At 37.8% G+C, this 26,577-nt stretch overlaps 1 protein-coding gene across 6 annotated transcripts in view; it reads left to right on the top strand.

Annotated features, from left to right (window-relative positions):
• LOC135101631 (regulator of G-protein signaling 7-like) overlaps positions 1-25,643 on the top strand; it is a 52,379-nt gene extending 26,736 nt beyond the window's left edge. For 4 of the 6 annotated variants that reach the window (XM_064005888.1, XM_064005889.1, XM_064005887.1 and 1 more), the window contains exons 3-14: positions 3,476-3,623; positions 5,930-6,036; positions 6,554-6,605; positions 11,922-12,046; positions 12,529-12,627; positions 13,247-13,473; positions 14,265-14,378; positions 15,407-15,532; positions 15,774-15,960; positions 16,673-16,765; positions 20,473-20,587; positions 24,651-25,643. In XM_064005888.1, coding sequence (XP_063861958.1) covers positions 3,476-3,623; positions 5,930-6,036; positions 6,554-6,605; positions 11,922-12,046; positions 12,529-12,627; positions 13,247-13,473; positions 14,265-14,378; positions 15,407-15,532; positions 15,774-15,960; positions 16,673-16,765; positions 20,473-20,541 — 1,347 coding nt within the window. In that variant the 3' untranslated portion in view covers positions 20,542-20,587; positions 24,651-25,643. The remainder of the gene's footprint in view (positions 1-3,475; positions 3,624-5,929; positions 6,037-6,553; positions 6,606-11,921; positions 12,047-12,528; positions 12,628-13,246; positions 13,474-14,264; positions 14,379-15,406; positions 15,533-15,773; positions 15,961-16,672; positions 16,766-20,472; positions 20,588-24,650) is intronic. The other 2 variants (XM_064005892.1, XM_064005891.1) reach the window with 2 other exon arrangements.
• The last annotated feature ends 934 nt before the right edge of the window (positions 25,644-26,577 follow it).

Here is a 26,577-nt window from a genome sequence, read left to right as displayed (position 1 = left end):
CCGCCCACAGATGTGGTACTTTATACAGAACCCCAGTCAGAGTATAGGGGCAATTTGGATGCGGAGTTTAAGTAGGCGTTGGTATGTTTCTATAGGTTGACCTTCTTTCCTTCTGGTGCCTCACGCCTCTTGACCTACTTTCCCTTTCTATCGCTTTCTCTGCCTTGTCCTCTACATCTCCATTGATTCCCTTTTGACCCAGGCTACCTTCATCATGTAGTGTTGTGGCCGCCCTCCTGTTGTTGTGTCTTGCGTGTGTCCTGTGACTGTGTTTGTGTATCCTATATTTCCTCCAGAGTTCCCTTGTTTTTTATAATATTATCTGGTGCGAATTTTCCTTCTTGTGCGATGACAAGTTTGTTTTCTCTTATTTCATATATCGTCTCCATTTCTTCCTTCTTCTTATTTATTCCATCCTCTTCTCTCGTTTCTTCTTTATTCTATCTTCTTTCTTATTCTCTTCTTTCTTCTTATTTATTATTTTTTATTTTCTTCTTTTCTTTTTTCTTCTTTCGTAATACATTATATACTGTGGTGTGGGATCACCACACACACACACACACACACACACACACACACACACACACACACACACACACACACACACACACACACACACACACACACACACACACACACACACACACACACACACACACACACACACACACACACACACACGTACATTTTCAGTTTGTCAACTGCCTAAGTAATAAACCGTTTATTATTATTATTATTATTATTACACACACACACACACACACACACACACACACACACACACACACACACACACACACACACACACACACACACACAAACCACTTGGAAGCATCAAGTAACACATGAACAACACTCAAGGACGGAAACACGTCGCTAGGTCGAAAAAACATTGCATGAAGGAAATTTTGTATGAAGTTTCGAATCAAACTTTCAAACTTCCCGTGCCAGATGCCACTGTCAGACAAATTTTGATCAGTTTATTATTATTATTATTATTATTATTATTATTATTATTATTATTATTATTATTATTATTATTATCATTAATAGTAGTAGTAGTAGTAGTAGTAGTAATAGTAGCAGCAGCAGCAGTAGTAGTAGTAGTAGTAGTAGTAGTAGTAGTAGTAGTTGTTATTGTTGTTGTTAGTTTTCTTGTCATTATTGTTTAGCATTGTTCTCTCCTGTCCCAAATTCCCTAAAAGATATACGTACATAAGATAGGATGTCCACTGAATATCCTAACGTAAATTATATATGAAAAATAAATAGATGAATAAATTACGCTATGACAACACTTCAGCACCAGTCACACTATAAGCATGCTGGCGATCATTACGTAGCATCACAAAATTTGATCTATTCATGTTTCGTGTGAGAGAGAGAGAGAGAGAGAGAGAGAGAGAGAGAGAGAGAGAGAGAGAGAGAGAGAGAGAGAGAGAGGTTGTAAAATACGTACTGTACACTACCCGACTAGCATAGGTGCACACACACACACACACACACACACACACACACACACACACACACACACACACACACACACACACACACACACACATACACACAATACATACGTCAACTGAATAACTAATCAAAAAACTATTATTATTTTCATTCCATCTAGAAGTCTCGTTATGCATTAGATTACAAGGAAAAGTAATGTCATTGATCTCCAAATAAATAAATGAATATATAAGAAAATAAATAAATAAACCAATAAATAAGTAAAGAAAGAAAGAAAAACGAAAGCTAACGTAGCTAGTTGCCATATTTTTCTTTCTTTCCTCCTCCTCCTCCTCCTCCTCCTCCTCCTCCTCCTCCTCCTCCTCCTCCTCCTCCTCCTCCTCCTCCTCTTTCTCCCTTTCTTCCCCCTGCCCCTCTTCAAACCCGTCTTTTTGCATCGAAGGACTGAGCACCTCGGGAGAATAAATATCCTTTGCGTTTTATCTTGGTGATATATTTTCTTGTGAGCATCAAAGCTTTCTAAGAATATCTCCCTCTCCATGAAAACAAATTAAGGTTACAGCGGAGGAGCTAGAGAGAGAGAGAGAGAGAGAGAGAGAGAGAGAGAGAGAGAGAGAGAGAGAGAGAGAGAGAGAGAGGCGTGGGGCTTCTGAAAACACCTGATCCACCACCGAGACGGGGTATACAAACTTTTCCTATCCCTCCGCCTCCCTTCAAATGGGGAAGCTCAATCCGTAAGACACAAAGCGCTCGCACGGAGGTGTTTTTCGTGTGTGTGTGTGTGTGTGTGTGTGTGTGTGTGTGTGTGTGTGTGTGTGTGTGTGTTCTTACAGTCCCCCTAAGTTCACATCATTCGCTTCTGCTGGTGAGGGAGGAACGTGGTGTGCGTGTATGTGTGTGTGTGTGTGTGTTGGCGCGTGCATGTGCGTGTTGGTGATGCTGCTTCTGCTGGAGGGGAATTAAGGCGAGCTTAGGGAGCACAGAATCGATCCCTGCCACTACACAACAACAATACTCCTTAGCAGGCGCCTTTCTGGTAATCTCCTTCACCTTTAGGGTACTGCGCTCCACCCACGCATTTTCCTTACCTTTTTTTCTTCTTTTTTCTCTCTCTTTTTTATTTCTTATTTTCTTCCTTGTCGATGCGTTTCTCCCCCTTTCTCTCTCTCTTGACTCTTCATATGAAAAAATAAAAGTGCATTGTACGTAAAGGGAAAAGACGAAACGCGCTCTGTATGATAGTATTATGATAAGAAATTTAGAGTGAAAAGTTGTTTTCTTTTACTTCTCTTAATCTTTTACAAGCTGGAATAAGTGTCTACTCTTTCACTTTTTTCTTTTCTTTTTTTCCTCTTTTTCTTTGGTGTTTACTTGCAGTTCACCTTGATTTTGGTGTCTTGGTGTTGATGTCAATGCTCGGAGCTTCCAACTGAGAGCTCCTCTGGATTGAAATTCTGGGTCGGGTGGAGTCAGAATGAGTTCTTACTTTCCGTTGTCCGCGTTCATCTGGCAGTGAGTGGATGCTGAGCAAGAAACGTGAATCTAGGAGTTGTGATTTTTTTTCCCGGCATGAGTGAAAGAAAGGCTAGCAGTTCTGCCCTTCTGCGTGTGTGTGTGTGTGTGTGTGTGTGTGTGTGTGTGTGTGTGTGTGTGTGTGTATTCGCGCGCGCGCTTGCAAGATTCGCGGCTCCATTACAACACCGCAAGACGTAAACACGAGAAGGCATAAAAAAAATAAAAGAAAAGTGTAGACTACATGTATTTCTTTATGCATTATAGTAGTAGTACATGATCATCCAAATCCTCTCATAACTAAAAACACGTCTGGCTGCAAAAAAAAAAAAAAAATAAATAAATAAATAAAAATAATAAATAAATAAATAAATAAATAATAAAAATAATATAAAACCAGGTGATTTTAAAGAATGAAGGGTGGCGGTGATACTGGCAGAAGAGGTAAAAGAGGCGCGATCATGCTGAGCTAATGTGGTTGTCTTGTCTTTGCCAGATGGAGAAGATCGTGGAGCAGATGCAGCATGAGGAGACGGGAGTGCCTGTGCGTACGGTCAAGAGCTTCATGACCAAGATCCCGTCCGTGTTTACTGGCGCGGACCTCATTCTGTGGATGCTGAGGAACCTGGACGTGGAGGACCAAAGTGAGTGTCTCCGTCGCCCTTAGCCCCGTATTCAGAAACACTGCCCTGTCACGACGACTATTTTCAAAGGCCATAAACATGATTCTCACGAGTGTTTCTCCTGTTAATAATGTAGAAATCTTGTTCATCTGTCACTAGAATCATAGAAACGTCCTTCCTTAAAAACTGGTGTAATTTCAACTTGAGCCTTTTGTAAGTAGTGAAGGTGCGGCGCAGAATTGTTGCAAAATGTGGGCCTAAGTTTCCCCTTTTGTGCTCCTCCTTCACCTTCTCCTCCTTCTCCTCATCGACTCCCTCCATCTAGGTATCCCTCTTCCTCCTCTTCTTTCTCCTCCTCGATATCCTTTACTTCCTCTATTTCTTCCTCCTCCTCCTCCTCCTTCTCTTCTTCCTGATCCTCGTCCTCCTTCTCCTCCTTCTCTTCTTCCTGCTCCTCGTCCTCCTCATCTTCTTCTTCGATGTCTCTTTTCTTCTTCTTCGTCTTCTTCTTCTTCTTCTTCTTCTTCTTCTTCTTCTTCTTCTTCTTCTTCTTCTTCTTCTTCTTCTTCTTCTTCTTCTTCTTCTTCTTCTTCTTCTTCTTCTTCTTCTTCTTCTTCTTCTTCTTCTTCTTCTTCTTCTTCTTCTTCTTCTTCTTCTTCTTCTTCTTCTTATTATTATTATTATTATTATCCTCCTCCTCCTCCTCCTCCTCCTCCTCCTCCTCCTCCTCCTCCTCCTCCTCCTCTCCTCCTCCATCACTATTCTTCGTCGTGCACTTCAGATTAAATGAAGAGTTTATCACAAACAGCCTGGTAAGAGGCAAGAAGTGTGCTGCTGTTTGTTCTCCCTTTGTGGTCTCTCTGTGTTCTTCCTCGTTCTTCTTGTCGTCCTCGTCCTTCTCCCTGCCCTCGTCCTCATCCTCGTCTTTGTCAGCTTTAGTTGTTTCCTCCTTAGTCACCTGCTACTTCCATTCTTTAATTTATTCGTTTGTTAATTCATTCATTTACACGCGCAGCCACACCTCAATTTCAAGTGCTACAGAAAATCCATCATGTACATTCTCTCCTTGGAATTATAGAAATACTTCAGAAAAAAAAAGAAAAGAAAAGAGAGAAAAAAATTATATAGTAGTTGATTTTTTTTTAGACAACATGACTTTCACTGAAACGCCAACTGAGAATCAACTTTTTGTCACATAACGTGTATTTTTTCCTTTTTTTTTTTTTTTGTGTGTGTGTGTGTATGTGTAAAAGCGATACTGGCCAAGGGCAACAAAATACATATATAAAAAAAAAAGGGCCACTGAGGTACCAACCATTGTGTGTGTGTGTGTGTGTGTGTGTGTGAAAGCAAATGGTCTTTGGTACCTCCCTTTCTCTCTTGCTATGGGTATTAACTGTCCTATTTATCTCTCTCGCTTGCCTTCTCCCTTCGTCCACGGCCATCCCCGCGCCCTAGCTGTCGTGATGCCCTCGGTCCATCTCCCTCCCCTTTATTCTCCCTCCTCCTCCGCCCCATGCAGCCTCACCTCTCACCTTTCTCCTTGTTCCTCGCCCCCTGACCCATCCCTCTCACACTTCCACCGTCCGGCTCCCTCTCTTCCTCATTCTCTCATATTTCACTTCCACTCTTATTATCCTTCTCTCTTCCTTCCTCCTTACTCTTAACCTTCCTCCTCTTCTTCATCCTCCTCCTTCTCTCCTCCTCCTCCTCCTCCTCCTCCTCCTTCTCATCCTCCTCCTCCTCTTCCTTCTCTTCCTCCTATCCCACCAGCAGCCCCATCACCCCATCCATCGCGGCCCGTCTCCCGCTCATCATTCCTCTAAGTAACGTTCATCGATTGGAGTGTCCCCTTAATTTTATACCAGTGCTCTTGTCGTGCCCCTTTAGTGCTACGCGTGACTTCTGGCGTGGGCTCTTACATAGGTTAGGTTAGATCGAGTTAGGTTAGATTGCGTTAGGTTAAGTTAGGTAAGGGTTCTTTTAGGTTAGATTGGGTTAGGATAGATAAGGTTAGGTAAGATAAGATAGGTTAGGTTAGGTTAGGTTAGGTTATTTTACATTAGGTTAGGTTAGGCTACGTTCCGTTACGATACGTTATGTTACGTTAGGTGTCTCTTTAGTGCTGTGAGTAACTTCTTATCATTATTCTTAGCGTGGGTTTTCCATTTAGTACCTTGCTAATGGTCTAGGCTGTTCTGTTGCTTCAAAATATTATATAGAGTGGTTCTGGAAGGTGTTACTGTGTATGATGTACCTGTATGTACTGCTGTGTTTTGTATGAGTTATACAGTGACTGACGTGGGAGTGTCTTGTGTCTTCCCCAGCGGAGGCTCTGCACTTGGCACACCTGGTGGCGGCTCACGGCTACTTCTTCCCCATCGACGACCACGTCCTCTCCGTCAAGAATGACTCTACCTTCTACAGATTTCAGGTAGGTGGTCCTCAGCTCCCTCTCTCTCTCTCTCTCTCTCTCTCTCTCTCTCTCTCTCTCTCTCTCTCTCTCTCTCTCTCTCTCTCTCTCTGATTTATTTGTCTAGTCGTACGATTTGACCTGTATCCATAAATTGAGGGATAAAATACCTAGTCTGGATCTCTCTCTCTCTCTCTCTCTCTCTCTCTCTCTCTCCTCTCTCTCTCTCTCTCTCTCTCTCTCTCTCTCTCGCTGATAACATGACGCGATATTTCTCCCACAAACCACAACTGTTTTCTAGATATACCCAGTAGTTATAACGCAAAGAATAATACTTGCATATATACATGTAAAAATGCTAATCTAATCTTCTTTCCCCGCAAAGAGATATTTTTACTTGCATTAATCTTTTCTCTATCTTCATTTTTTTTTTCTTTTCTTTGTCTCGTCTCCAAACTGCTCCCCGGTGTCATCACGGTTTTTTTGTCCTCGCTCACTCGCTCGCTCCCTCGCTTCTCGTCAACTGTGCACTGCAAAGACTCCTTATTTCTGGCCTTCCAACTGTTGGGAGCCCGAGAACACGGACTATGGTGAGTGTTGTGCTGTGTTGTGTAAGCGTGTGAGTACCGAAGCGGGTGTGGTAGACTTGGGAGTTGGGAGTGAGCGTGTGCTGTCAGCCTTGAGTAGTACGTTCTTGTAATCATTATTTCCTGGGTTACAAAATTTTCCTGTCCTCTATTTTTTTCTATATTTCTTAAGTTATATTTAGCTTGCGTTGAGTTTCTGTTCATGTATTACAAGACACTACACAACACACCACACACACACAGAGAGAGAGAGAGAGAGAGAGAGAGAGAGAGAGAGAGAGAGAGAGAGAGAGAGAGAGGAGAGAGAGAGAGAGAGAGAGAGAGAGAGAGAGAGAGACCACTACTACCCTCACCACTACCACAACAGAAGCTACAAAGAGCCTTCAATTCGCCTTCACAATAGCGGCGACTTTTTTCTTTTCTATTTCTATTTGTCGAAACAAAAAAAAAAAGAAAAGAAAGGGAGGGAGAGAGAGAGAGAGAGAGAGAGAGAGAGAGAGAGAGAGAGAGAGAGAGAGAGAGAGAGAGAGAGAGAGAGAGAGAGATACACACAAAAAAACGAAAATACATCCAAACACATGATTCAACCAGCAGAGGGGAGAAAGGGAGACAGGGGAGAAGCGAAGAAAGGATGACCCCATGTGTGTGTGTGTGTGTGTGTGTGTGTGTGTGTATAGGGATGAAGAGTGGCATGTTACGGGGTGCTCTTAGGTCGTCAGCCCGCGGTCTCTTCAAAGCCACTACCGCGACCATCATCATCGCCATCCAGTTATTTAAGACCGCGCTGTGAGATGATCAGAGAGAGAGAGAGAGAGAGAGAGGGAGAGAGAGAGAGAGAGAGAGAGAGAGAGAGAGTAATTTTTGGAGCACCCAGACCGCTAGAATATCGTTCGATTTGTACTTAAAGGAGACATTTCGAGATGAGTGAAGTTCTTATGAGTGAACGTGTGTGTGTGTGTGTGTGTGTGTGTGTGTGTGTGTGTGTGTGTGCGTGTGTGTGTGTTAAGGATAAGCAAGGTAGTGTACGCGTCGATCAAAGTCAAGCAGCAAACGTATACAAGTCCAGGAAAGCAAGGAATGGAGGAAATTATATAGCTGATGAGAGAGAGAGAGAGAGAGAGAGAGAGAGAGAGAGAGAGAGAGAGAGAGAGAGAGAGAGAGAGAGAGAGAGGAGAGAGAGAGAGAGAGAGAGAGGAGAGAGAGAACAACAAAAATAGCCTTTCGTACAAGAGAATAAACTGTATGCATATTTTCATCCCAATTATGTTCGGAAAGCGAAGGAACAGTAGCCCTGGACACGACCTGTTGACTGCTGGTGACTATGAGAGAGAGAGAGAGAGAGAGAGAGAGAGAGAGAGAGAGAGAGAGAGAGAGAGAGAGAGAGAGAGAGAGAGAGAGAGAGAGAGAGAGACGAGACTTAGACAGGTAGACAGAACGACCCAGACAGGCCTCCCAGAAGAACCCATTGCTGGCTGGCTCGGGTTGCTCCGCCAGGTGATTGTCTCCATACCTCAGCGGGATAAAGCTTGCATTAGACACGTAATGGGCCAAGTAATTCTTTTTAATGTGCTGCCTTGCGCTACACGACTAGCTGCACCTTCACGGGAGCACAGTGGCACACAGTATTCCCACTCTCTCTTTCTCTCTTTCTCTGACTCTCCCTCTCATGGTCTATCGGATACTTCACGAAGAAACTCCCGCGTGATTCTTGGTGGGTCTGCCAACACGCTTGTAGTTTTCCGTTGGTAATTTTTAAGTTCGTGTTTGTGAGTTTGTGTTAAGTAAAAAATTAAATCAATAAATAGGTAAATAACAACAATAAATAAATAAGAATAGTAGTAGTAGCAGTAGCAGTAGTAGTAGTAGTAGTAGTAGTGGCAGTGGTAGTAGTAGTAGTGGTAGTAGTAGTAGTAGTAGTAGTAGTGGTAGTAGTAGTAGTAGTAGTAGTAGTAGTAGTAGAGTAGTAGTAGTAATGGTAGTAGTAATAGCAGAAGTAGTAGTAGTAGTAGTAGTAGTTAGTAGTAGTAGTAGTAGTAGTAGTAATAGTAGTACCATTATTACTACTACTACTACTACTACTACTACTACTACTACTACTACTACTACTACTACTACTACTACTACTACTACTACTACTACTAATAATAATAATAATAATAATAATAATAATAATAATAATAATAATAATAATGATAATAATGTAGTGACAACAACAACAACAACAACAACAACAACAACACATAAATGAAAAAAAATAATATATGTACTCAATTTCTAAAGTAGAAATCTCATTTTTATTTACCATATTATGCGCGCTCTCGTATGTGTGTGTGTGTGTGTGTGTGTGTGTGTGTGTGTGTGTGTGTGTGTGTGTGTGTGTGTGTGTGTGTGTGTGTGTGTTAAAACATTCGGCGGGTTTTTTTTTTTTTTAATGAAATGGGAACTTCTAGGCATTTTTCCCTTCAGATTTCTTGCTCAAGAAGATTATCAACTTTGCTGGTGTTATCCTGAAGAGCTTGGAGTTTTACAGTTTGCTTCACGATTGGGTTTTTGTTGGGATGGCAGTGCGTTAAAATTTCAAATGTGGCCTAATTGTCGTTTTTGTTTCCTCAAGATAGTTGCCTCCTTATCTTCCCAACTGTATGTATTTCTGTTCGTCAAAGCTTAATGTTAGGTTGGACTTGGTTGAGTTAGGTTACATTTACTCGTGGTGTTAGATAGGTAAGAGTTTAGGTTAATTAAGCTGGGTTAGGTTATATCTATTTAGGTTATGAGTAGGTCAAGATAGGTTTGGTTAGGTTTAGGTCAAGTTAAGTTACGTTATATTAGCCTATGGGTAGGTCAAGATAGGTGACGTCGCATTAGCTTATGAGTAAGCCAATATAGGTTAGGTTAGGTCAAGTTAGGTGACGTTAGGTTAGGTTATGGGTAGGTCAAGATGGGTAGATTGGTTAGGTCGTTAAGTTAAGGTCGTTAAATTAGGGTCGTTAAGTTACGTTATATTAGATTATAGATAAGTTAAGGCTTGTCAATCAAGGTTAAATCAACTAAGGTCAGGTCAGACGTTATTTCACCTTTTCTGGGCTTAATGGTGAAGTAATCATTGCACTGCTCATGACGGAAGAATCGGAAATTTTCGTAATGGATTGTTATATCCGCTTGAGACGTGGTGAGAATCCTTTGATGGGTTATATATTCTCACCTAACCAGCCTGTGATACTGTGTCTTTCAGTTTCATTCAGAGATGCAGCAAAAAGTACAGTGAAATTATTTGGCACTGCGGTAGATTTCATTCAGAATATAATAATTCGGCGCTGAGAGAGAGAGAGAGAGAGAGAGAGAGAGAGAGAGAGAGAGAGAGAGAGAGAGAGAGAGAGAGAGAGAGAGAGAGAGAGAGAGAGTTGTGAAATGAGCGAAGATGACTCAGATATTCATCACACACACACACACACACACACACACACACACACACACACACACACACACACACACACACACACCAACAGCCTCAGCCATCCCATGTTATGGTAAATCAAAGGCAAAGTTGTTCGAAACCTTTTTTCTTCTCCACCGAAAAGTGTTGGGGAAGTTCGGAACATATTAATCGAGACAAGTAATTCACACTTTGTGTGCTTCGAGGTGGACCTACAGCAGGAGGTGGAGGCTGCTGCGTGCGCGGGACGGGAGAGCTTAGAATTATAGTGTATGGACTAGAGAAGAACACGTTTTTTATTTCTTTTTATTTTTTCTGTAGTATCTGTGCTTTAGTGCGTAGGTCAAACAGGAGGACTATTTACAGACAAGTAAATTCACACTTGGCACACACACACACACACACACACTTATCTCTCATTTTGTAGGTACAACCAACCCCGCCCCCATCCACACACACACACACACACACACACACACACACACACACACACACACACACACACACACACACACACACACACGAAGATAACAAGTCTGCTGCTCCTACCTATCAATTAAGAAATTTCATGATAGAAAAAAAAAAAAAGACTAACATTTTTACCTGAGATTTAGGGTAGATAATACTATATCAGATTGACATTTTGAAATAGTTAATCGTCCTTTTTATTTTAACTCTCTCTCTCTCTCTCTCTCTCTCTCTCTCTCTCTCTCTCTCTCTCTCTCTCTCTCTCTCTCTCTCTCTCTCTCTCTCTCTCTCTCTCTCTCTCTCTCTCTCTCTCTCTCTCTCTCTCTCTCGGTTACTCACATCTGTCTATACAGATTATAATAACGACAGAGAATTAAGACTACAGTACAGATGATGTGCTAGTCATCTTTGGTGTCAATAAAAGTTCACTTGTATAACTTTCATTATAAAATGTTATACATTAGCGATGTAATCATGATGCATTGTAACGTTACGAAATGGCGGAATATTCTTTACAACGCGCTGTCTTCCGTAACTGTCAGGGATTAAACACTTACACTATCGTCATACTGATGGACGCGCGGCAATCCCATGACCTGCGGTACGATGTGGAAGTAGTATGGTAATCCTGATGAGTTCCGGTTCCGGTTCGCTGTGACTCAAAACTTCCTGCCGGCACTGGTCGTTGACGGGAATCAGTTCAAGGTTTCAAACGATTTCCGGCTAAAGCAATCACAATTGTGCAGTGACCCAGATCTTAGCAGTAATCATTTTACTTACCTGTGCATCGATTTTTTTAGAGTTTTGTGAATGTTAAACACTGAATATTCGCTCATCTCGACATGTATTTGGTAATGGAAGGTTATTATTTATATTATTTTGATTGTTACGAGAGAGAGAGAGAGAGAGAGAGAGAGAGAGAGAGAGAGAGAGAGAGAGAGAGAGAGAGAGAGAGTATAAAAAAAAAAAACTCAAAGTCAGGCTCCTTATTCCTAAAACGCTTTCTTCTCTTTTTTCAAGACTACTGCTATTTTCAAAGGCCACAAAGATGAATAGTCGGATTCTCATGCGTGTCTTCCTCCATTAATTTTGCTAAACTATGACTAGAATCACGCAAACACGAATTAAGAAAACACCCTTTAAAAATCCATCATAACTTTTTACTGGACCCTTGTTGATTAAAAGCTGATGAAATACAGCAGCCAACAGTAACACCCACTTTGATGTAAATAACTCACCGATACGTCGTCATTACACTACAAGAACATAAGAAAATAAGGGAAGTTGCAAGAAGCCATCAGGCCTACACGTGGAAGTTCCTCTATGAAACTTACGTACTGTATTTCCGCCTGTCAGCCTCATTCATAAATTTGTGTAATTTTCTAATCATGCATAGCCTAACCTCTCTACTCCGGCAGCTGTGTACCTGTGTAAGCGAACCATGCAGAACAAAGCGAGGCTGGAGCTGGCGGACTACGAGGCGGAGAACTTGGCCAGGCTGCAGAAGATGTTTAGCCGGAAGTGGGAGTTCATTTTTATGCAGGTGAGACTGATGTTGTTGTCGTTGTTGTTGTTGTTGTTATTATTATTATTATTATTATTATTATTATTATTATTATTTTTATTATTATTATTATTATTAGTGTTGTTGTTATGAAACTTGTCTTACGTTGTCGGGTTGAAGACGTTGTGTTGTTGTTGATGGTGGTGGTGATGGAAGTGGTGGTGGTAATTATGGTGGTGGTGGTGATAATGGTGGTGATTATGGTGGTAGTGATATATATACCTCATGACCAGCCCCAGAGGTCCTCATTTACTTTATCATCACAATTTTCCTTATCAAACCTCGCATTTCGCTTTCTGTACTTTTATACAAATTGGAGTACCTTCTGGGTGAGCCTTTCAACAAAATGTACTCTATATTTAAGAGAGAAACTAATGTTTAATTTTATAAAGTAGACTCGCTACATTATTGGGTATTAACCAGAAATGTGATGAGTAATTCGTCCTCGTTCTTCTCCACAGGCTGAGGCGCAGAGCAAAGTAGACAAGAAGCGAGACAAACTCGAGAGGAAAGTCTTGGATTCTCAGGAGCGGGCGTTTTGGGATGTACATAGACCCATGGTAAGAGAGAGAGAGAGACTTATTGCTTTGAAGTGATGGTTCATAGGCCAGTACCAGATAGCACTACGAGTTCAGAAACAATAATGTAGTTTTTAGGAATTCGTCATGATAGATAACTGAGAGCCAGTAATGTGGACAGGAATCATTATATATACCATTTAATATATATATATATATATATATATATATATATATATATATATATATATATATATATATATATATATATATATATATATATATATATATATATTATATATATATATATATATATATATATATAATATATATATATATATATATATATATAGTGTGTGTGTATATGTGTGTGTGTGTGTGTGTGTGCATGTGTAAGATGCTCGCTTTGAAGCATCGTAGAAACGCCAAGTCTTTGCCGGAAGGCGTGATAAATTGGATATGTCAGAGGATTAAACCTCTGACGTGGATACTTATGGTGAATGTGAGTTCGACATGACCAATCAGGCCCATGGTGATCACCAAGACTGAGAGATTTGTGGTCATGCATGACTGCAGAGAGAGAGAGAGAGAGAGAGAGAGAGAGAGAGAGAGAGATTTTCAAGCATATGGCAAGCGCTGTATCTGCTTTCCTCTCTGTCAGCCTGGGTGTGTCAACACAACAGAAATCGACATAAAGAAGGCGTGTCGGATGAACAAGCCCATGAAGTCCTCCAAACACCTGGCTGTGGGGGTGGCGGGGGGGCGGATATCACCCTCAGTCTCCGAGGCGGACCTAACCAACCCTGTGGAGTCACTGAAGCATGACATTGATCTGCTGAAGACTAGAGTGGACCGGTGCAACTTCAAGGTGTCAAAGGCAGCAGAATCGTGAGTCCATGACAAACTTCTTTTTTTTTTTTTGTGGAAGGTGAAAAGTTCAGGGTTTGCATGCAATACCAACAAGGCCAAGACAGCTTGGCAAGTGGTGCAGTATGTAGACATAGATTGTCTGTTATGTATCTGTTGTGATGGGTAAGCTTATAACAAGACTGATATTCTTACTATTAATAATTACCATGGACATGAAATATATTCCAGTGCAACATCATACATTGTCTGCACAAGGACCAATTATATTGGCACATAGATGAAATAGTAAGTTATTTTCCAATGGCATGATGTAAGTTCAAGCATACTCAGTAATACAAGAATTATTGTCCTTCAAATGCAAGAAAAATATTGAAATGCATACCAGTTAAGTTTGGTATGAATTGATAGTCATCTTTTCAGAATTTATTCATTACTGGTTGGACTGTACATGATTGGTTGTTATCAAGAAGTGCAATCCAGTCACAAAACTACAAATCCATCAAATTATCATTAGGAAAATTTTCTTCAATACTTTTCCATGCTGTGTTGACACTATTCATGTATTTTTATTTTCTTTCCTAAAGCAGAAGGTTGCATTGAAGAATTCACATGTACATGCAGTATAATTCAGGGCTTTGCAATTCCTGTTATTGTGTTTGTTGTATATTACCTTAGTTTTCACTGATGTTTAACAAAAGATATGTATCATATAAGTATGACAATGAAATGTGGTTGTAGACATCCTAAGACTTTTTATATATTTTTATTTATTTATTTATTTTTTATTTATTTATTTTTTTACTGCACAGGTTTATCAGCTACTGGGAGCAGTATCAGGAATATGACCCATTCATCACCCCAACAGACCCACCAAACCCCTGGGTATCTGATTGTCCAGATTTCTGGGAAGCAGAAAAAATCGCGTAAGTATTTATGACTTCAGAAGATGCACTGCAATGATGACTCAGTGAAGGACCTCAAGAGACACTTACAATCCATAACTTTCCCCATTGTCATTATTAAACTCCTTTTGAAGATGAATAATGTTTGATGATAATCTGTTTATCTGTTTTATCAAGTTAATATTTCCATGAATATGAAAGTGAAGGTATGCATCTACATACATACTTTTACACTGACAACCCTTCCCTCAAAACTTAGCAGCTCTCTAAGACGTAGGCCTATATAAGAAAGAGAAGACTTACTCTCACCAGCAACACTATATTAGAGTCAGTAGCACAGCATACCAAGATCTCTACTCACTAGGGACCAACAGTGACTCATTTGACACTATATTAGATCCATGCCCTTTCTCATAGGTCTCCTGATCAACTGAATATAGCAGAAGAAAGAGAACTGCCATCAAGGTCCTTGAGGTTGTAGCACCATTTGTGCATTCACAACCCCTTCCATTTATCTCTTTCATGCACAACCACTTGTTTTTGCTTCACAGACATCTCTTTCCTGCATTTAATATTCTCTTCATAATATCTGTCCTTCCCTTTCATGTCCTTCTTAGCTTACATCTCCTATGTATGATTCAGTTATCTTCACCACCTCTCCAGTCTTTCTGCATTCACAGACATAAATGCTAATTGCTCTGTTCAGTCATCTAACTCTTTTTATCATAATTTTTTCTTTGTACTTTTCATCTCTCAAAAGATATGTTTACACTACTCATACAACCATATTTTTTCATTTAATTGTTGCTCATGTTGTCATTCACCAGATAGCATAACAAAAATTATGAAGAACATCTTTTTGAAAGTTGACCAGTTATTCTAGTGTGTTTCTTTGCATAGAAAACACTAATGATTTGTGTAATAATATTTTGATTATGCTTTATCACTTGGCTATTTATAGATAGTGATTATGTTTCACTGTACATTGTAGAAGGATACAGTGATCTGTGATTATGCTATGTTGGTGTGTGTGTATGTGTCTATTCCAGCAAGGAAATCCCCAGTAAACGGGTACGGAGATGGGCCTTCAGTGTGCAGGAACTCCTCAAGGATCCTGTTGGACGAGAACAATTTGTTAAATTCCTTGAAAAGGAATTCAGTGCGGAAAACCTAATGTAAGATTTTGATTATAGTCTGTAGAATTCACTTCAATATGCACTAAAAATATGAGAAGTTTACACTGTACCAAATTTGTAAAGTAAAGAGGGAGAGAGTGGTGGCATGCATATAAATCCTAGTTGTAGATGCACTGTAAGAGTGATGGAACCACTCACCTTTAAAGATCTAGCAAACCTAGGTAGTCTTTTGGTTGTGTGCAGTGTTTGATGCACTCATGTTGTGTTTTTGTTTGAATAGGTTCCTTACTGCAGTCCAGGAACTAAAGTGCCTCCCACAAAAGGACGTCCATGACAAGGTCCAGGCCATCTGGGATGAGTACCTTGCCCCTAATGCCCCTGTGCCAGTAAACATCGACTGCAGGTCTATGAACATTACCAAGAAGAACATGCAGAACAGAGATCGGTGGACCTTTGATTCAGCAGCTGTGAGTTATCTTTTAGGTTCTGACAGGGGTGTCTTTTATGCACTCAACCCATAAGGTATGCATTTTACTTGACATATTTGTATAAACAAATTTGTTATAAATTGCTGACTTTTCAGTTAAGCAATTTACTTGGTATATTCATTTGTTGAAACAAAATAATGAAATACCATTTGTCTGTATGTTTTTTTTTGCAGGTCTAATAGTTTATTTGCTACTTTTTATGTCTGGTAATAAAAAGTGAGTCTTTACAACTATCTGCCTATCTCTCTCTCTCTCTCTCTCTCTCTCTCTCTCTCTCTCTCTCTCTCTCTCTCTCTCTCTCTCTCTCTCTCTCTCTCTCTCTCTCTCTCTCTCTCTCTCTCTCTCTCTCTCTCTCTCTCTCTCTCTCTCTCTCTCTCTCTCTCTCCTCTCTCTCTCTCTCTCTCTCTCTCTCTCTCTCTCTCTCTCTCTCTCTCTCTCTCTCTCTCTCTCTCTCTCTCTCTCTCTCCATGCATCCATCCATCATCCATCCATCTGTTTATCTATCTATCTTTCCATATGTATCTCTATCAGTCTATTTATTTATCTGTCAACTTAACAGAAAAACAGCCTGATATTCCCCTTGAAGAATTCCCTCACTTCTTAAGTCTCTAGATCTCCAAAAGAAATAAATATTATCAAAATGTTACATTAGGTTATATATAATTGCTCTATATGATATGTGATATTTCAGGCACACCTTTATCACCTCATGAAGTCGGACAGTTATTCGCGGTATCTGCGTTCAGAAATGTACAAAGAATTCCTTAGTGGAGGCAGAAAGAAGGTGAGTGTTGAACATTTTTATTCTGTTACTAAGATGACCATTATTAATTGTCAACACATTGTCAGACATTAGGAAATAAAGCTTAGATATGAAAAAACTGCATACCGATCTCATATCCTTTATTTTAAGTGCTCAGTATCATCTGTTGTGTATATTGGCTATTCTATATGCAATCTGATCTTCATTTTAGGACAAATTGATACCTAGGATCATGGGTGTTTTAAGTAGCACTGAAGTGAAAAATATAGATTGGTTGTTGATGGACCAGCACACTCACTGGTCCCATTCACCCATCATAGTATTTCATCAGCTAACATCTTCACTGCATAGCCTCTCACATTACACTAGCTTATTTCATAATTTTCTTATCTTTTATTCATCATGGATAAAAATTAATTGTTAATAACTGTTTATTGTGATCGTTGCCATTTGCTGACAAACTTGTTCTCTCTTACAGATTACTTTTCTGTTATCTTCCACTCACTCTCTTATTATTTGCGACACTAAAAATTCCTGCAGCATTTAATCCTGTCTCTGAAAAGTCAATTTGGATAACTACAGTCACATATTAGCCATGCCATGCCAAGGTAGTACAGCTGATCTCACCATCACTTCTGCTCATAATGATTTTTCTATTTGAAGCTGCTCACTTTTTACAAAATCCCAGACATTGTCTGTGAGAATGCTGAAATGCATAGTAAAGATACTGAACTGATACTTTTATTCTTGTTATAAAAATATGAATTGCAAAAGCAGAACTCACTAAAAATGGAGATCAGAATGTGACATATGAGCATCAGGTATCATACATATGACAAACACATTAAGTTAAAACTTGATAATGCTTGCCACTTGTAGGAATTTGTACAAACACTTACAAGTCCAGTCATCATGCCACCATCACTAAGTATCCAGGTAAATGAGTGTCAGTATAAGAAAATACATAAACAATAAACTGCCATGCCCAGCTGGTGCATTTGAGATGCTGGTTTGTGTTGGTTTCATTGGCAAATAGCCTACCAACATCAGATGCCAAACACTCATTAGTGTTAAGGCAGGTGTGGGTGCTGGCTGGACACAGGTCAGATTGAAAATTAATGAAAGGTAAATCAAAGTATATGTTGTACTTCTAATGATTTGAACATGTTTGGGATCAGCACACCACTAACATTAAGTTAAGTATGGAATGATTTGTCATGTCTCACTTTAAAGCTAAGGCTTCACGAGCATGTTTTGGTTTGTCTTGACCTTATACTTTTAAAACAGGACTGAAAACTCACCAGCAACAACACAAATCAGAAAATACTGACAGGTATTGTACTTGCATACTGCCACGATTATTGGCCCTGAAGTACAAAATAAGTGATGAACTTTATAAATAAAAAATGGATTTTCAGTGTGACAGGTGTGCATGCTTCCTTCTCATAATTTGGTTTCAGGATGTCTTTCAGTGCAGAGGAACAAAACAGAATATTGCAGGTGTTTACATTTATTGGGTATACATCTGCACATATATAGTTCAAAAGAACTTTTCAATTCATTTAGTTTTAATTGTTCAAAAGAAGAATTGGATCAGCTGAATCATCAAGTTAAGTATGAAGTGGAGCTCAGATTAGACCTTATAATCTTTATTATGAGATTTGTTAAGTGTACTCTAGATTTTTTTTCTTTTCATGATCAACCACAGATCCATACCACAATTCAAAAAGCTTGTTCAGACAAGTCATCAAGGAAAAACAGCCTACATACAAGGTTTTATATTCCTCTTTTATACTTACTTACCATTTTGCAGATCACCAACATCAACATTTGCTTTCCTGTTTTTAATTATTGTTTGGTCTTTCATGTAATCTGAACCATACTTGCCTCACATGGATATTATCAACTCTGAATACCATTCATTATGTTAATAGTACAGTACAGTTTTGTGGTGATCTACCTTCTGTACCAGAGTGAGTATGGGTGTGTGGTCATCTTTGAAGTTGTGTATATACTGGATGTCTCCCTTAGCTTAATCACACCTCAGTAAAAGTGCAAAGTATGAGTTACTTTATTTAATTTATTTTTTCAATTGATGGTAAATATTTTATATAATTTACCATGTGAAGTTATTTTATGCATTTTTTCACAACAGTATACCAACATTCCAACCTCTGAATTATTAAAATTCTTGCTAATCCTTTTCTTATTAAAATTAATTCAACAACACTGATCCTCCTTGCAAGAAAAGTGTAAATGCCAAATTTTTGTTGAGCACTCAGTTCTCTGATATTTTGTGCTGTAAAGAAACTCCTTTTGTTTCACTTTATATGATAAAATTTTAATTTTTTTCTAGTTAAACTAAACACTTCATGATTTAACTGTGTCATAAAGAAACTATGTCTTTATGAAGAAAAGAGAAAGAGACTCATGAAATTTGTTCTTAACAGGTAGTTTATTTATACCTGATCTGACTTATTTTTTTATCATTTAATATATGTATACTTTGGTAAGTTTTATAATTAATAATAATAATGATAATAACAATAATAATAATAATAATAATAATAATAATAATAATAATAATAATAATAATATTATTATTATTATTATTATTATTATTATTATTATTATTATTATTATTATTATTATTATTATTATTACTATTGTTGTTATTATTATTATTGTTATTGATATTATCATAATTTTACTTTTAGTTTCATTAATAGATTTGTTTTATAGTATGCTTTTAAGTATCAGATCATCCCGTACAGTAATGTTGTGTAGAGAAGTTCACAAACCATATATAGTTCCTTTTATATAATACAGTACTGTATAACGTACAAGTTGTAACAGATTTAGAATTTAACCATGTGCTAACTTTGGCATCCCATAAGCATAGTAGAAAATGGCTGACATTGCTGCTGTTATGTTAATATTTGCATTGTATTTAAGCTGCAGATCCACCTTTCCACATATTATGGTTGAATATGTGCATTTCAGTAATTGCTTCACCTCACAGACTCACTTGTGGCACCATTGATCTAGGTTCCCCCTGCTCATGCAAGGCATCAGGCTCACATAGCAGCAAGAGACACTGCCCAGCCTGGTCATTAATACTAGTAAAAAGAGAAAGTAAACTGCTTGATCAGTGCATAATCCATTAGAACTGCTAAAATGATGCAGTGATAAAGAAAGACATATTATCATCATCTAAAGAAAGCCTAAGTTATGAAATCATTACATACAGGAAGACTTGGTATTCTTTATATGAACATATTATTAGGTGTCTGAAACTGCTTGCAATTTAACTTCATTTTATCATCAGTTTCAATGCCATACTGAAGGCATGGATTGGAGGCAACAAGCAAAGAGTTATATTGTTTTTTTTTTTTTTTTTTTTTAATTTTGAGGGGAGGGATGATATAGTACATACAATGCATTATGAGAGTGTTGTGTCCTGGAGAATCTTAAGGATGGTACTTGTACATTAAAGCTGATCCAGACAACTGTGGAAATGATGTGTAGGATGGATATGTTGGCGTTTTATAAAGCGTTATGTATGTAATGCATGATAAAAATTGCAATTAAAGAAGTTTATGTGTGAAGCAACAACATAGACATAGGATGGTACTATTATTGATAACAATTTGGAATATTTACTCTGAAACTGTAGAAACATTTTGTCCACATTGCCCACAATTCTTATCCTTGTTTGTTTTTCTTAGACTTCAGTGAGGGGAATCAGATCAATAGTACACTTCAGCAAAGGAAAGGATGCTCCCCCACCATCCTAGTAGTGACTGGAGAAGTACACTGCATGCCTTCTAACTCCCCCACCTGGTGAGGCTGTGGTGTTGTATGCCTGTCTAAGGGTCACCATCATGGCCATTCAAGCATGTGTAAACCAATAGATCATAGACTGTCACAGTGAATGTAATAAGCACCCCACAGTTCTCCTCATATGTGTGGCTTTATATGTTCTTGGTGGCTAGAGGTAAGTATGTACTAGAGCCACCAAGTCAGATCTCAGGAGCAGAACTGAAAACTGACAGAATATCTTCCATAAATAATGGTATTTCATACTCAGCGAAAGTAAGGTTACTTTATGGAGCAGTCAGTTCAGTTCTTGATGGTGCAGATATTTAAGAAACTGTTAATAATATACATTAACATGAAGAGTTGGCACTTAGACACTTACTGCTAAGACTGCAAAATGGTCCCAGGGAAGTACATAATCATGAGGGATGAGAGGGCACTGCAGGTCTGCTACTCACTCTTCCCATGTCTTTCCTTTTTGTTACAGTAACACAAAGACTGCAGTTGCAGTCTGCCCTCTAAAGACAAACTCCTCCTATCTTTTGCACTTTGTAAACCTACTTAAACTAAACATCAAAATGTTAACTTATGTTGGAGTCCCCATCTATGGAGGACCAGAAATGTTCCTAGGTTGTATACCACTTTCAATAAATTGAGTTGAGGTGTCTTGATACCTCCTCCAACTTCCTATCTGTTAACTTAAGTAACAATTGCAGTATCAGATCTGATTTCCAAACTTTGAAACATCACCTTACTTCCTCCACACCTCATCTTTTCCTCTCTAAGGTTATTGACAGCAATCCTTTTTCTGCTCCCTCATGTGTTCTCTGTCTGTATTTTTAAACCAAAAGCGGATATTATATATATTTACACAGTTACTTAATTTCTTCCAGAGACCATAGCATTGAATCTTAAGAATTTTTTCACTATCTGCCTAAGGGTTCATTGTTATTCTCTAATCAAATTTGCACATATTGTTTTTCTCTTACTAGACTCCTCCAACTATGCAATTTTTTCTGCTATTAAACTTCCAATGTGGAGCAAATTTGGACTCATTTTCCTTTTTGCAGAGGTTTTTATATTTCAAAGTTTCATTATTCAGCAATGACCAGGTGGTTGAACAAGTTTTCAACTTTATCATTGACCATAACCTAGAGCAAATCATGCAGCATCCTACCCATATTCCTGGCTACCTTTGAAGCATAATCTTATTTACATATTGCTCCAGTGCTGCCTCTGGGAGTGCTTTTAGCATTATGCTTCTGCTAAGTAGGGGAAGGAGACCTGAGAAAGTACTACTCAAACTTTCTTTGTAATTACTGTTGCCTCATTATTTGCTCTGCACAGGACATAATGGATGTAAAGTAACAGTAATTTTGTCTGGCATGGAAGTACATTCCACACACTTCTCAAATCCTGAAGGTTTGCTCCTTTCATCTTAATCTCATGCTTTTCTTGAAACTCATGCTCCTTACATTTCTGCCCAATGTCATGCCAAATCTTTCCCAGAACTTGTCAAAACTTCAGTAAAAGAAAAATGTCAAACTTTTGCCATATCTAACAATCACCATTAATTCTAGCATCTTATCCAACAGTATCTCCAACAAATTTTCTTCATCTTTCTTTCCTCTTTTAACTAGGTGGCACAACTGTCATGCTTTCTGCCTCTAAAGCTGAACTCTGCTCAGATTATTATTTGAAATTCAACATTGAATGATTCTGGACTTGTCCCTCCTTCACCTTTATTCTTTAACTCTATTATGCCTGTTATTATAATTTTGACATAGACCAGTATGAATTTTCAATTTCCAAACATGGTTTCTTATCTCTGCACTTTTATCTTAAGTTTTCTTTCTTGCCTCACTACTTTTCTTTTCCTTGGCTTCCATAATCTCTTACTCTTTCAGACTTCCTACTTAATTGTAATACCTTTTCGTTCACTGAAATTATGTTCTTCCTATACCACCCAAAAATTTTACATATTTGACACAATATCCAATATCTTCCATAGCGCCTAAGGACCATCAGCTGGCTTGATGGTTTCACCTTATAATTAATACCATAAACTTTTTGACAGTGATGCTCTAATGGGATTCTGTCCTATCACATAGCTTCCTTCTATTACTCAAAAGTAACATTTTTTATCAAATTATTTGTCATATCTATTCCTATACTGATGACTTTACCTTTCATTTCTCTTTCATTTACCAGATAGTTAACTCATCAAGAACTAAACAACAACCAAAGAGTGTTTAACTTATAATCTTTCTTTAATTTTGAATGGGGAGGGTGAACACTATATTCAACATTTAAAAATTCACTCTCTTCACCTATCTACCTGGCGGTCTTCTCAACAATTATTTCCCCTTTTCATTGACACTCAGTTGTCTTCCTTTTCTACAATAATTTTTGGGGGGTTGGCCTTTAATAGAAATTTCAACTACAAATATTGCATCTCATCTTTTGTTGGAATATCATCCATGAGTTTGAGAGTTCTTTGTCCTCTCCATCAATTTTACATACCCCTGAAATACTAACCATAAAGAGCCATTATCTCATCTTGTATGAAGTATGCATTCCATATATGAAGGGTGGTCGTACTCCATGGACTTTGTTAATCAGGGTTGGGTGTAAAGTTTTTTTCATGTATTAAATTCTCATCCTTTAATTGACTGTCTTCCATCTCTCACCCTCTTCCAGTATTGTGTCATGCTATACTTTACCATTATTTTAATGGTTCTTCAGAAGATGTTAACTGCATGACTCTCCTCTTCTGTGTTCTCTCGTTCCATATTCTATCCCTCGTACTGATTTTAAAACTTAACCAGTATCATCATCCTGTCATCATTTCTACCAGTGAACGGTGGAACACTGCCTTTGTCTGTCTCTCTACCTTCCTAGAACTCCTTCAAGAGAGGAGTGTCAAGCCACCTCAGGAACTGAACTTGTTTTCTTTGGACATTATCACAGTTTCTTCTTTGGGGGAGTGGTAATCGTGGACGTTTTGAAATGTTTCATTGTCCTTGTCTCCTTTACATAAAAAAAATAAAATAAAATATATATATATATATATATATATATATATATATATATATATATATATATATATATATATATATATATATATATATATATATATATATATATATATATATATATATATATATATATATATATATATATATATATATATGCTAGTGAGTTATGTTAAATTTGTTTTAGAATTAGTTACCCCCTTTTGGTCATCACTTGAACATTTCTTTGACTAGGCATGAATAATTTGGAGCATGTTTGGATAAGTTATATAGGTGTTTACATATGTGAGTTATTCAAATGCATATTGGGAAAATATATTTGTGTATTGCTGTAAATTTTGTCTTGTCAATTTTACAGCAGTTTGAGAAATGAAACAATTTTCTTTTGATACTATCCCATTAGATGTGGTGATGCTCTTCCTAGTGCTGAAAATTGTGTCTTCAGCTCAGGTCACTCCTTTAGTATACAATGCTCCAAACACCATGCAGTGCCATCAGGACCAGTATGACTGATAATAAGTCTAATATATAATATCCATTCTGCCCTTGTCTGTGTGGTTATTCCATAGTAGTGAAAAGAATCAATCTCATGGATATTATGTCTATTGGTGCATCAGGTAACTTTGTCCTTTTCTGAAAAAAAAAAAAAAACATAATACATTATATGAGTAAAAATCATATAGGTTTTGTAATTTTCTGAGCTGTTGGCACATGCATGTAATATTTCCAGTGATTGGCAGACATTCTGTTGAAGCATAATATTTACAATATTTTTTACTGAATTTTAGTAAGATAACTCCTCTTGAATTTTTATGTATATGCTATACATTTTGATAGAATTGATAAAAACCTTAATTTATCAACATTGGTCTAGCAGTATAGATATATGTTTGATATCTAAATTATAAACAAATATGTGACAAGAATTTTGTGACTAATCTGTAGTTAACACATTGATAACATTACAGACAAGTTTATATGACAATATTTAAGATTGAAATACTTGTCCACAAATAAATTATGTATATTTTAATTGCAACATTTTCTTTCAGACTGGAAAGTCCTTTATGATACCCAAGCTGTCAACACTCAATATTGGGACTAACAGTTAGCCACATCACAACATGTGAATATGGGTGGTGGTTGCATCAGAAGCTGCATGGACCCTAGTGTGTGGGTTTGAGCAGGTGCCCTCCTGTAACAAGGATATAGACATGTCTGTGGAAGGTATACACCATTTGTACAGCCCAAAGAAAAACAACACTCCTCTTGCAGTGTACTGTGCCTGCAAGCTATTGTATTGCTGTGGTGTCCACACCAAATCAGGAATGTCAGTGGCTGTTTTAACTTATTTCCTTGCATCAGTGGGTGAAAATTAACATTTGGCAACCCCTGCACATATAAGGACATATTTTTCAAACTTCATTGCCATAATACAATTAATGTCATCAGGACTGCCAAAGTGAGAGTGCTTGGCTGACCATATCATTGTTACATATGGTGTAGCTGAACAAGTGAAGTAGGAAAGTCAGGCATGCACATGGGTATCCTTCCCATAATTATAAGTATATTCAGTTTCCCGTGATAGATGCAGCATCGAGTGACATTGTTGTAGAAGATCCTTGTGGTTATCCTGTTTTCAACTAGACACAAACTGTCTCAGAACATTAATTGTATTTGTGATCATCCAATAGTGAAGTTCTTCACTATTTTAGTCAATTTAAATAAGGGAATGATCAAAATTCTAAATTTAAGACATTTCTTATACATAATGTTTATGAATATTTGGTACTTTGGAATTTGAATTATATAATTTTGTTTTATCAGTAAGAGCAGTAACATTTGTGAAATCAGTAGGAAATCAATGCCAAATTAGTATGTCAAAATTTTATAGTAATGGCATTGCAAAGTACATGGTAATAATGTCTTTCATTAGTGTTGGTTTTGTTAGAGGTACATGAAGTATCTATATTGTGATGACTGATAATGAAATTGTATGTGACCAAGTACAGTATACCTTCTATATATTAAAATTCTACAGTGTTTTTCCATATATCATGACACCTCAAATCATGCCTGTTTCTTTATAGTTTGCAGTCAAAGCTTTTGTGTATTGCATTATGCTAACATTATTATTAATTTTATATTGCTTGCTGCACTTGTCCCCATATAATAAAAAAAAAAAAAGCCTCTTCCTACTTTTCATGTTAGGCAAATTGAAGTTAAAATTTTCATATCAAAGGGACATAGTGTCACTGCCCTAACACTGCTATTATGAAGATAAGACAATGGACTATTGTAATGCATTTTTCTTTCTATGTCTAGGCATTTCTCATAATTGTTTCCACCAGTTTGCTTTAGTAACTTAAAAGCAGTATTATCTTTTGCTATTTATCTTCATAAGTTACTAACACTTCTATCAAGATTTATTATTTATTGTTGTATCAAGTGTTTGCTAAGTGTAGAATGTCTCAGTGAAATGCAAATAGCATAATTATTTTGCCAAAAGCATTATTCAGTGTATGCATACGTATTTACATATTATATGGAAAAGAGATTAAATTTTACTGTGGGCAACACATTGCTGCTCATCTTAGGGAGGCAGAAGGTGTAGGGCAGAGTTGCAGAATTATCAAGCACCTTAGTTCAATGAGAACAATACATAGCTGCATTTTCACTCTTTCATATTGCCCTACACATGTCCCACCACACCCCTTGAAGTCCCACACTCACACACTTACAATGCCTTACCCTATGCTGTGACAACTGCATGGCTGAGTACAAGCTGCATAATGGCTTTAGTATTTTTCCTTCTTTGTGTATGTGTGTTATTGATATCTATGGATGCCCCTTTTATATGGGAACAAATAGTTCTATATATATATATACTGTGATCACTTATATCACAAGGATTCTCACTTTGACTCTTACAATGTATGGAAGGTATACTGTATGCCCTCAAACCATTATCTTCAACCT

This window comes from Scylla paramamosain, chromosome 6, assembly GCF_035594125.1.
Source record: "Scylla paramamosain isolate STU-SP2022 chromosome 6, ASM3559412v1, whole genome shotgun sequence".
In the NCBI taxonomy this organism is placed as follows: domain Eukaryota; kingdom Metazoa; phylum Arthropoda; class Malacostraca; order Decapoda; family Portunidae; genus Scylla; species Scylla paramamosain.
This window is presented reverse-complemented; position numbering and strand designations above follow the sequence as displayed.